At 37.9% G+C, this 11,390-nt stretch overlaps 2 protein-coding genes across 5 annotated transcripts; one reads left to right on the forward strand and one right to left on the reverse strand.

The window, feature by feature from the left end:
- The first annotated feature begins 4,219 nt into the window (after positions 1-4,219).
- LOC123711392 lies at positions 4,220-6,811 on the forward strand. Its single transcript, XM_045663963.1, has 5 exons — positions 4,220-4,313; positions 4,933-5,012; positions 5,388-5,607; positions 6,069-6,341; positions 6,598-6,811. Exons 1-5 carry the CDS (start codon positions 4,278-4,280, stop codon positions 6,766-6,768), a joined length of 780 nt encoding a protein of 259 aa, XP_045519919.1. The 5' UTR covers positions 4,220-4,277; the 3' UTR covers positions 6,769-6,811.
- A 1,570-nt stretch (positions 6,812-8,381) lies between these two features.
- Positions 8,382-11,376, reverse strand: LOC123710861 (3-oxoacyl-[acyl-carrier-protein] reductase FabG-like). 4 transcript variants are annotated; one of them, XM_045663121.1, is made up of 3 exons: positions 10,870-11,376; positions 10,443-10,478; positions 8,382-9,197 (listed from the first exon to the last, which is right to left on the reverse strand). In XM_045663121.1, the coding sequence occupies exon 3, from the start codon at positions 9,190-9,192 to the stop codon at positions 8,419-8,421; it is 774 nt and encodes a 257-aa protein (XP_045519077.1). In that variant the 5' UTR covers positions 9,193-9,197; positions 10,443-10,478; positions 10,870-11,376; the 3' UTR covers positions 8,382-8,418. The 4 variants fall into 4 exon arrangements, with proteins under 4 accessions (XP_045519077.1, XP_045519080.1, XP_045519078.1 ...); XM_045663124.1 differs by lacking the exons at positions 10,443-10,478; positions 10,870-11,376 and adding an exon at positions 9,622-10,436; XM_045663122.1 differs by lacking the exons at positions 10,443-10,478; positions 10,870-11,376 and adding an exon at positions 9,543-10,436.
- Between the last annotated feature and the right edge of the window lie 14 nt (positions 11,377-11,390).

Consider the following 11,390-nt stretch of genomic DNA (forward strand, 5'->3'; position numbering starts at 1 on the left):
AATATTCGTGTTATCAGTATTCCTAGTGGGAGTGCCATGCTGTTGCTTTCGGGCTTCAGCCAATCGGGCAGGCACGACCGGGGCAGTACCACTGTCTCACAGAAAACCGGCGTGAAGTGATGCAATAGGTTCATCTTATTGTACTCGCGTTTCGTGCGGTGAGTGAGACTCCCGGAGCCCATCAATTCCCCCCTCCCCCAGAATATGAAGATGCAGTTTAAACAGAGATTACCCCAGGGGGGTACCACACGTTTCCGCTGTGGAGAATCCCCCTCTGAGCGTCCATCATCGGAACAATCAGTATTCGGTGGTGGATGCACAGGCTGCCCTTCGTATTCTGGGGTGGGCAAAAACTGCTCAAAAAACTATAAGTTTCGATCTCGGGGCAAACGGAAGAATTTACCGAAGGCATCCCCTTCCACGCTCTCAGTGGACTTTACCAATGTTAGGGGGCTCAACTCTAATCTTAACGCGGTTCACTTTCACCTCGAAACTGCGAAGCCGGCCTTATTCTTCCTTACTGAGACTCAGATATCCTTCCCGGCTGATACTTCCTACCTCTCCTACCCGGGGTACAAATTGGAACATTCATTTGTGCCGCGGGCGGGAGTTTGCGTGTACGTCAGAGAGGATATCTGTTCTCGTCGCCTCGGGTCGCTTGAAGGAAGGGACCTATCTAGCCTCTGGCTGCGCGTAGACTGCGATGACCATCCGCGATTCTACGCATGCCTGTATAGGTCCCATAGCGGAAATACCGAAACTGAGCGACTCATTGAGCACATCCAAATGGCTACAGATTCCCTGCTCGAAGGGGTTCCTACCGCTGAAATCGTGATACTTGGCGATTTTAACGCTCACCATGCCGATTGGCTCGGTTCGGAAACCACCGATCACGCGGGAAGATCCTTTCACGACTTTGCTTTAGCTTACGACCTGTCACAAATGGTCCCTGCGATTACGCGAATACCAGATGTGGATGGTCATAAACCCTCTTTGTTGGACCTTCTGCTGACCTCACATCCGGAGACCTATCAAGTCTCTGTTGACCCGCCATTGGGTTCATCGGATCATTGTGTGGTCCGGAGTACTGTGCCTACTACGCGCCCTCCTCGGCCCCGTTTTTCGGGTTGTCGTCGTATTTGGCACTATCGGTCAGCAGATTGGGATGGGATGCGGTCTTTCTTTGCGTCCTACCCTTGGGGGCCTATGTGCTTTTCGTCGGAAGCTCCAGATTCCGTCGCTGCCTCTGTCGCCGAAGTGGTTCTGCAGGGCATGGAACTTTTTATTCCATTCTCTGCGGTGCCGATCGGTGGCAGGTCACAGCCCTGGTTTAAGCGTTCTTGCAAGGCGGCATCGCGTCGAAAGCGAGAATGCTTTAATGCATGGGCGGAAGCGGCGATATCTCGTGATGCCAATACCAGCGAACATAAAAAAGCATATAACTCAGCCTCCAGGTCCTTCAAACGGGAAATCGCTAAGGCAAAGTCAGAGCACATCGCCAGATTTGGCGAGAGATTGGCCCAACTCCCTTCTGGGACCCGAGCCTTCTGGTCTCTCGCCAAAGCTGTACAAGGGAATTTTTGTCAGCCATCGATACCACCGCTGCACAGAGAGGATGACTCGCTCGCCCACACTGCGAAGGAGAAGGCCGACCTCTTGGGCTGTCTCTTTGCGTCCAACTCGACTTTGGATGACCGGGGGAGATCACCACCGGCGATTTCGCGGTGTGATAACTCAATGCCGGAAATCACATTCCAGCAACGTGCTGTTCGCAGAGCACTATCTTCCTTGGACATTCATAAGTCGAGCGGGCCGGATGGTATCCCTCCAATTGTGCTGCGTACATGTGCTCCTGAGTTGGCTCCGGTCCTGACGCGCCTTTTCCGGTACCTGTACTCGCTCGGCACTGTCCCGAAGTGCTGGAAGACCGCTTCGATACATCCGATCCCTAAAAAAGGCGATCGCACTGATCCATCCAACTATCGCCCAATCGCAATAACCTCCTTGTTCTCCAAAATAATGGAATCCATTATTAATGGCCAGCTCTTGAGTTATCTAGAGGGCCACCAGCTGATTAGCGACTATCAGTACGGCTTTCGTCGTGGTCGTTCAGCTGGTGACCTTCTAGTATACCTTACTCATAGATGGGCAGAGGCAATTGAGTCCAAGGGGGAGGCACTAGCGGTTAGTTTGGACATAGCGAAAGCCTTCGATCGGGTGTGGCACAAAGCACTGCTCTCGAAGCTACCAGCCTACGGGCTTCCTGAGAAATTATGCGACTGGATCTCCAGCTTTCTAGCCGATCGGAGCATCAAGGTCGTCGTCGACGGAGCATGTTCCGACCTTAAACCCGTGAATGCTGGGGTCCCACAAGGCTGTGTTCTGTCCCCGACCCTGTTTCTTCTGCATATCAATGACATGTTGCAACTTAGCAACATTCATTGCTATGCGGACGACAGCACTGGGGATACTCTTTACACTGGCCGGGCAGGTATTTCTCGGGCAGTTGTCGATGAGTACCGGAACAAACTTGTGTCTGAAGTCGAAACTCTTTTACGTGGAGTCTCGGACTGGGGTAGACTAAACCTAGTCCAATTTAACCCCAAGAAGACACAAGTTTGCGCGTTTTCCGCGAAAAAAATACCCTTTGTCGCTACTCCTCTTTTCGAAAACACTCTTCTTGAAGCCACAGCCAGCATCGGAATACTTGGCGTTGACATATCGAACGACGTTCAGTTTCGCGGTCATTTGGAGGGAAAGGCTAAATTAGCCTCCAAAAAGCTTGGTGTGCTCAGCAAGGCGAGACGGTACTTCACTCCGGGCCACCGCTTGCAACTCTATAAAGCGCAAATACGGCCCCACATGGAATACTGTTCTCACCTCTGGGCGGGGGCTCCCCAGTACCAGCTCCTTCCACTTGACCGTATCCAACGAAGAGCGGTTCGAATCGTCGATGACCAATCCCTCTCCGAGCGGCTCGATCCTTTGGCGTTGCGTAGAGATGTGGGGTCACTCTGCATCTTCTACCGCATTTACCATGGAGAGTGTTCAGAGGAGTTGTTCGGATTAATACCTGCAGCTGAGTTTCAGCATCGGACGTCGAGGCAAAATACAAAATTCCACCCGTATCACCTCGACGTCCGACGTTCCACGACTGAGCGTTTCTCAAGGCAATTTTTGCCGCGCACCACCGCTATGTGGAACCAGCTGCCCACTGAAGTATTTCCGAACCAATTCGACTTAGGGTCCTTCAAGAAAAGAGCGTACAAATTCTTAAAAGGCCGGCAACGCACTCGCGAGCCCTCTGGCATTGAGAGTGTCCATGGGCGGCGGTATCACTTAACATCAGGTGAGCCTCCTGCCCGTTTGCCCCCTATTTTAAAAAAAAAAAAAAAAAAAAAAAAAAAAAATATTCGAAATTGAATATTTTCCCTTTACCGCTGTAATATATGCGTGGATTCTGTCGAGGAACCTAACTGCTAACAGTCCTCAATATTTTTATACTTGTTTGCGAGTATAAAAATATTGAGCTCTCACTCGCGAGCCCTGTAGCATTAATACTTAATAGTGTCCACGGTCCCTTAACATCAGATGAACCACCTGCCCGTTTACTCCCTGCTCTATACAAAAACATACAACAGTACATCGTTTTTTTTTTCTTTAAAATAATTGTCCCATAGTAACTATTAAGTGGCGCTACGACCTTTGGGGCATTAAAATGGGCTTTAACGTCATCTATGTTGTTAGATCCAGGTCGTCTTCAAGGCGTGGTAAATGTAATGTAACCGGAGTTAATACGCACAGTATCCGATAGCCCGATTAATCACTAGGATAAGCCTACTGCCGTCGTAACTTATCTATATTAAATCAACTCGGAGCGAGGTCTTTTTCAGCAAAATAAGTTTTATATTACGTATATTCCTTTTCCAGATTTTGCAAATAGTGGAAAAATATGCGGTCATCTAGGGGCTTAGTTAAGATGATATGTCAGCTTTCTGAAAACTAAATTTGTATGAAAATGACAGTTCATGTTGACAAATTTAGTTTTCGACTTTCTACATACGCTACTGTTAAGGCATCTTGACTAAGCCCCCAGGTAACGTGTACGATAAAACTAAGCAAATATGATTAACTTTTGTGCTAATTAATGTGTTTACCACCCTATGATCTTATCAATTGTAAGTATTGCAACGTAGTGTTTAACTAGTTCGCTATAAAACCCATAAGTAGTTACAACGGACCATTATTTACGCGAATTGTCATACAGACGGTGTAAAATGAAGCTACTCGTATTTGTTTTGTTCTTTGGTTTGGTGAGTTCAACTTGTTTTTAAGTTTAATATTTAAAATAACTGGCAATAACGGCCGATTTCAAAATAAACTTATTTTTTTTGGTAAGCAACGATTTATATAAAAATAAAGTTTATTTTATTATTTCAAATCGTTGTTATTCGAAAATTTATTAAAGTTAATTAAGTTTTTCATTATGTTATGTTTTCCATACTGTGTTCGATAACCATTTCCTAGTATGATAGGTATCATTTATTCTTTAAAATAAAAAATAAAAATTAAAAGTTATGTATGTTGATAGGCATAAGAATTTCAGGGCATGCCAAAAAGAATCTTGGGAAACACTAATTTAATGTAATAAAAATACTAAACGATTCAAGTTTTTAAAAATATTAAGATTTTGTTATAATTTAAATGTACACAATTTCTATGGTCTTCGAAAGCTATTTATTAATTAGAAGAAATATCGCTTGAGAATAAAAGTAACATTATTTATTATTATATATTTTAGGCCTAATAGGCCTAAAAAAATTATCTATAACATACAGAATTACATTATTAAATTTATATTATTTTTTATTTGGTACGAAAATAAATGTCGTATAAATATTTGTTTCAACAAAAAAATGAAAATCTTTGCAGGTGTCTACCTCATTCGGAAGCCCTGAAGCATCGGTCTCCGTACGCCAACGACGAGATGTAGATATTTTAGCAAATACCAGGTAAGTATTTAATTTATTAACATTTCCAGTTAAACTTACAAATTTATGTAAAGCATGAGGAACATATCAGTATAACAGTATGTTATATAGTAACATTTTTTATTATTAAATCATTTCTAGGGCCTATATAATGCATGAAAAAAACAAAGGAATTGGTCAAAGCGTAAAAACAATTCGTAGTGTTTTATTGGAAAACGAATTAAAATAATGATTATGTTATATAGCCTAACGCTAAGGATAAATTGATTTAAGTTTTTAAAATGAGTTTTGTACTCTATTTAAAATTACATAACAATTTACTATATGGACAGTATACCTAAGATATTTATGTAAAAAGCTTGTGCTTCTTAATTTTTAAGGTCTTTTGTTTCACAGACTGCTAATACAACAATTGATAGAGAATTTACTGAAGGCTGTGCAGCAAGCTAGAGATGCCGCTGCCGCATTCGTTAGAGGAATCCAACAACAATTACAACTGTTTGGTCAGAAAATCATTGGAGACATACAAAAACTCCGTGACGGTATAGAGCAAGCGATAAAGAACATCGCAGATAGAATTGCAGGCGCTGGTCCTGCCGTGAAAGCCTGTATTGAGGTACCTATTAAATCCTTGGACGTGTACGTTCAGCTACATACGTTTCGGTACATGCAAATTAGTGCTAAACCTTATGCACTTGAGTGATTTTTGAGTCTTAGCCTAACACTGTTTACTAATCTCCAATGAGCTAACTTTGAGCCCTGCAATACCCACCCATCGTACTGTGCATGCAAAGTTAAAAGAGAAACCTGTAAACCAATTTTTTTAAACAATACTTTTAGAATCGAATTGATTTCCGGATCAAATATTTTCTTAATTATTTAACTAATAATTTTAGTCAAAAAATTTTTTATATTGAAGTTAGAAACGTCAAAAACTATTTAGGATTCTATTCTGTCCGAAATAAACTTATTACTTATTTCATATCTTTGTTATTGAACCTAACAGCGATTCTTCAATTTGTTCTTTGATAGGTTCTTCTTAACTTCACCCAAATTAATTCGCAATACGTTTTTCAGAACCAACGTGATGCAGCAGAAAATCTTTTTACAACAGCGCGTGAAAATTCACACATTTGCGCTGAACAAAACGTGGACAAAATCCAAGTTATGGTCGACAAGCTATCAGCACTGGCAGATGGCGCTGTCAATTACACAAGAGGAGTTGTGGAACAAATGGACAGCTGCAGCAGAAATGGGTCGGGCTTGTTCAACACCGGAGCTTGTCTTGGAGGCCTCGTCGTCAAAACAGAATACAACGGCATAACTTTTGCCACCCAAAGTGCTGTCATGGTATATTTTTTTTATTTTTAAACAGTAGCATTAAACTAAACAAGACGTCAACTGAACCAAACACTACTCTGTGAAAGATGAATTCTGATTATCTTTGTACAATGAAGTACACATGACATGCATGCAGACACTTGGTCCTACTTAATATTTATAAGTCAAAACGTTTTTCTTTGTTATTGTTGCCTATGATAATAACTATTAGGTACAACTATAAAATAATTAGGATTTTTCACCCTATATTTTTGATTATTTATAGATTTCAAAAATCGACCTATCACTGCTGACTTTCCCTGCTGCTTTGGAGGTGTGTGCAGGAAAAAGTCTTCTATCAGCCAGCTCAGAGGCCAGAACGATTATATCCGATATAGCTTCCTGCTCATATACATCTATATTCGCATCATCTGCCTCTGATGAGTTGAGCTCGTAACCTGAGTTTTAAAAAAAATCTGAAATAAACGTTTAATTACCAATAGCTTTTTTAATGACCTTTTTAATGAACCTGTCATATGTATAAGCAGATATACATCATATAGATATAGATAGATCTACAATATACCATGATTTTTTCATTACCTTCTCCACTATACAATTCCAAATTCCAGTTACTAACACAAATTTCAACTAACGATCAAAAATACCTAATCTGACAGTTGTATCTTTATATTATAACTACTACATATTATATAAATACATCATATACAAGGCACATTGGAAAGATTATTTGCAATTACCAACTGTATATAAAAATACATGAAAGGAATGCAGGGCAGGAAATAAATAGTTGAAGTTCAACATTAATAAATGTTCAAATATTCTTTGCTAATTGCGAAAGAACATATTCTTCACTTATAAGTTTTAAGAAAGCATATTGTATGTGTGTTTCAGCTCCTTAATATTTCCTACGTCATTTTGCATCAATAATTTCTGGATATACAATTTTCCTAGCTTCTCCATAATTTATGTAGTAATGTATCGATGTTAAGTCTAGAGAGTTAGATGGCAAAGAGGCTGGGCTAAAACTTGTGACCAATTTTTCTCTATAGTTAGAACTTAAATACTCGGTGATTTTCTTTTTCTCTTCCACAGGTATGCTATCTATAAGAATGTGATGCGAATAAAAGCGATACTGGAATATCATCAGTAATATTATCTTTAACCACGAATTTTAATCTTTGAAGAAAACTTTAAATTTTTCAATAAAATAGGCACTGAAGACGTGGCTCACATCTCCAAGCCTGTCAATACTTTACAACAACTTATACAAAGCATTCTAACAGTTTACATAATTTATTTTCAATTTTGAAAATACAGAAATTATTTAACGTGGATTCCGCTTCTTCAATCCAAATTTAATTTCTGTTTAAGGAAGATATAATCCATAGCGAAAATTTGACACGTTTTCTGAGTGTTCAAGTTATTTCATTTCATTTATGTTTCTGCCGTACGTTTACTTTTGAAATTAGTTTTAGATTTAATGCTGTTTCTGATTACGATTTATCTGAATCATGAAAAGTACTAATCAATGCCGAATACATGTATGTGAACGACCAAGTCGTTTTGTAGCTTTTCTTATGTCAAGATTTTTTATATAATAATTTTTGATATTATAATATTATTAAGAGAGGATAGGAAATACAGGTCTTTACCAAGATTCGCATTAAAATCCAACAGTGTGAAATCTACTGAATAGGTTGTCCAGAAATGTTTCTTTAAATTGACGATATGCTTTATTAATAATTCTTGGTTTGTGTAGCGTTTCTACCTCTACTACCTCTATATTTGGTTGATTTTATGTAAAATAAATTATATAAATATATATCAGTGTATATAAAAAAATAGTTAACCAATTTATAAACGGAAAGTAAATAAATCTCTGAAACAATGACAGTAATCCAATTAAGGTTCGATAGAGATAACTATAAATGTAGCTACATGTTTTTAATTTTTGGTACTAATTAAGTCACTTTTTTAGAGTTATACAGACAAAAGAAACATTAGTCTGTCATATAATACATTAGGACGGGTTATAAAAAATACACATTAGCCATAAATCTCACAATATATTTCTTACGGATTTTCAACGTGGGCACATAGCATGGCGTCCCCCATCAACCGGTAAAGTTGCTCCAGTGATATTACTAGCAGCTTCACTAGCCAAAAATACAATGACAGATGATACTTCTGACGCATCGCCAGGTCTACCCAAGGCATGTGTTGCTGCACATTTTTTCAGGAAATCCTCATAATCACTGTCGTTCATGCCACCTTTCTTATGCAGGCCGGTCGTTATAACGCCTGGATTAACAGCATTGACACGTACACCTTTCCCACCTAATTCTAACGCGACACATCTTGTAAACTGATCTAAAGCTGCCTTAGACATACAATATGCTAAGACATTAGGGAATGACCTCATACCTGTCACACTAGAAACATTTACTATACATCCTTTAGTTTTAATAAGATATGGTGTAGCTAACATCGTGATGTGATATGGACCTTTAACATTTGTAGTCATCACTCTATCATATTGGTCCAACGATGTTGTTTCTATCGTTCCAGATTCCAAAACACCAGCATTATTCACAAGCACATCCAGTTTAGTGAATTTTTCAATTGTTTTGTTTATGATATTCTCCACATGATCTTCTTTATTCATGTCAGATATAACTATAAGAGGATGCAAGTTTTCTGGTGAAGCTCGCTGACATGATGCAGCCACTTTTTCTAAATTATCTTTATTCCTTCCTGTTAGTACAACATTACCACCAAGTTTAGAGAACTCAATAGCTGTTTCAGCACCAATGCCAGAGCTTGCTCCAGTGATAATCACAACTTTATTTTTGAACATGTTACCTGGCAAAATTAAAAGATTACTATTAACTAAAATGAAAAAATAATAATTTATACATTCATATTTTATCTTTTTTGTATTGTTACACAAATAAAAAGGCTTTAATATACCTTAACTTGGTTCAGTAATTATATGGGAAGCCAATGAAATCACATATATTGGAACCAATCTGTTTCTGATAAATTAACCTCATTATCCATAAGTATCAATTAGAAACAGATAATCTAAATATTATTTTGTATTGATTTTAATATTGTTAGGTCACCAATAAAGTATCAAAATTAATAAAGTTAAAAAAGCTGAACTGTCTTGAGAGTTGAAAATGCTTCTATAACTATTTTCTTCACCTCATTTACATTTTCATGTTGTTTCTGTTACGGATACAATCACTTCTTCATTTTCCTCTAGAAAGATAATTTTGCTTACTTTTTTCCAAATATAGTACTCAACAGGTGTCAAGTCTAGACATCTAGATGGCCGTAGGAAAGAACATACAGCATATCCAATATCCATTTCTCACCAAATTTTGAATTCAAATATTTCATAACAGATTTTTTTCTCTTTCAGTTTTTCTCATCTAGTAGAAATAGTAATAGCTTGAGAATGGCATGGGTATATCATCGGTAACATTTTCAAATGTAGACATTTTCAAATAACAGTTATCTCGATTTTCAATGAAATAAGGGCCAAGGATGGTGGGCTTACAGTTTCCCATTGTAAAGCCAGCCCAAACTTTTACATGTCCAAGATTAGCTTAAAAATTGATAAAGCAAATCCAAGATCCAAACAAAGTTACTGTATGAATTTTTCAAAAACCATTGGCAATATTTTATTCTAGGTTTTATTTGCCAATCATTCTGAGGTTGATATGGATCTGCATAATCATTATCTATGAGAATATCTGGTGCTTCCTGAAATTGGTTAAGTGTAGTTTCATCTGTACCTTCAGATTTTTTTCAGTTATGTTGGGTTAGGTCCTTTGATGCATATTTTAATGCATTCTGTGAAGTTTTGGTAATTATATTCTCTGATGGAAATTGTTGCTTAGGCCATCTCTCCTCTCCCCATATAAGCAGCGGGCACCATTGTTCAAACCTAATACCTTCATTACGTTACAATACTGTATTTGTAAAGTCTGACATTCTTTATTAAAACTCTTAAAATGTTAATTCTAAAAAGCTGTGAGTTAAAAGGCTTATCCCATGAGAGTGAATGAAGTATATTTAAACATTGTACTTGATGATTACCTTGTCTTGTTTGTATCTTTAACAAATTACCAGAACCTGAAACATTATGAAACTTAAATAAATTTTATGTTTAAAATAACATAAATATATAAGAGCTATAGTAGTCTTCCTACAACAATTTCCAAAGGACAATTCTTAAGTTAATGGTCTTGAAAACGTCATCCAGGGTTTTTTGAACTGAATTGAACTGAACCTTTTTTTCAAAAACTAACATTAAAAATAACTTATATTATTTTAAAGGGAGCTTTGCAAAAAATTGGGTTTGCTATAGCATCAGAATTCAGCGGTGAGTTTTGGTGTCGTTAACTAAACCTATTATAATTCAAAACTTTTTTTTAAATTTAGTAATTAACTATAAAGCAACATAGCTACTATTTTACATTTTGATGAAACGTAGCTTACATAAAAGCTTAACTGTAGTTCATACCTGTTGCAAAGAGTTAAGACTTAGGAGACTAGACTTTGGACTTAAAGAGTTAGCACTTAGCCTAAACGCTAACTAGCCTTGTAGTGATGAGTGAAGCCAACTCCTACGGAATGTTCCCCCTAAAACCAACTTCAAAAACACTAAACATCGATTAAAAAGTTCTTGCTTTACACTTGGTTTAAGGTAATAATATCAAAAATATCTATCAAAAATACATTCAAGTGGTATAAAATTTCGATCTTGGAGTATTATAGATTTTGATATTTCGTGAAAACCTCAAAGATTCCTCCTAAATTTGGGGAGAAAATCCCCAAGTTGGCATGACTGACCGACCGACTTCTGGGGGATGACGGCCGTGGCTTGAGATAAAATCACCTTTCGACAGTTGTGACTTGTTATCCACAAATGCCAACGAATGCCAAATGATAACATTTTTCATCATCTGTGTTCAAAATAATTGTTATCGTTTTCTTGACAAACACTTGAAAATAGTATCTAGTAAAGATTTATTATTCTTCGCA

Source organism: Pieris brassicae, chromosome 6 (assembly GCF_905147105.1).
Source record: "Pieris brassicae chromosome 6, ilPieBrab1.1, whole genome shotgun sequence".
Lineage (NCBI taxonomy): Eukaryota > Metazoa > Arthropoda > Insecta > Lepidoptera > Pieridae > Pieris > Pieris brassicae.

Bases quoted from the DNA above. Each gene is read 5' to 3' on its own strand.
- LOC123711392 (XM_045663963.1), top strand. From the start codon at position 4,278: ATGAAGCTACTCGTATTTGTTTTGTTCTTTGGTTTG. The intron at 4,314-4,932 runs GTGAGTTCAACT...AAATCTTTGCAG, and splicing joins TTGTTTTGTTCTTTGGTTTG to GTGTCTACCTCATTCGGAAG. The intron at 5,608-6,068 runs GTACCTATTAAA...TACGTTTTTCAG, and splicing joins CCGTGAAAGCCTGTATTGAG to AACCAACGTGATGCAGCAGA.
- LOC123710861 (XM_045663121.1), bottom strand. From the start codon at position 9,192: ATGTTCAAAAATAAAGTTGTGATTATCACTGGAGCAAGCTCTGGCATT.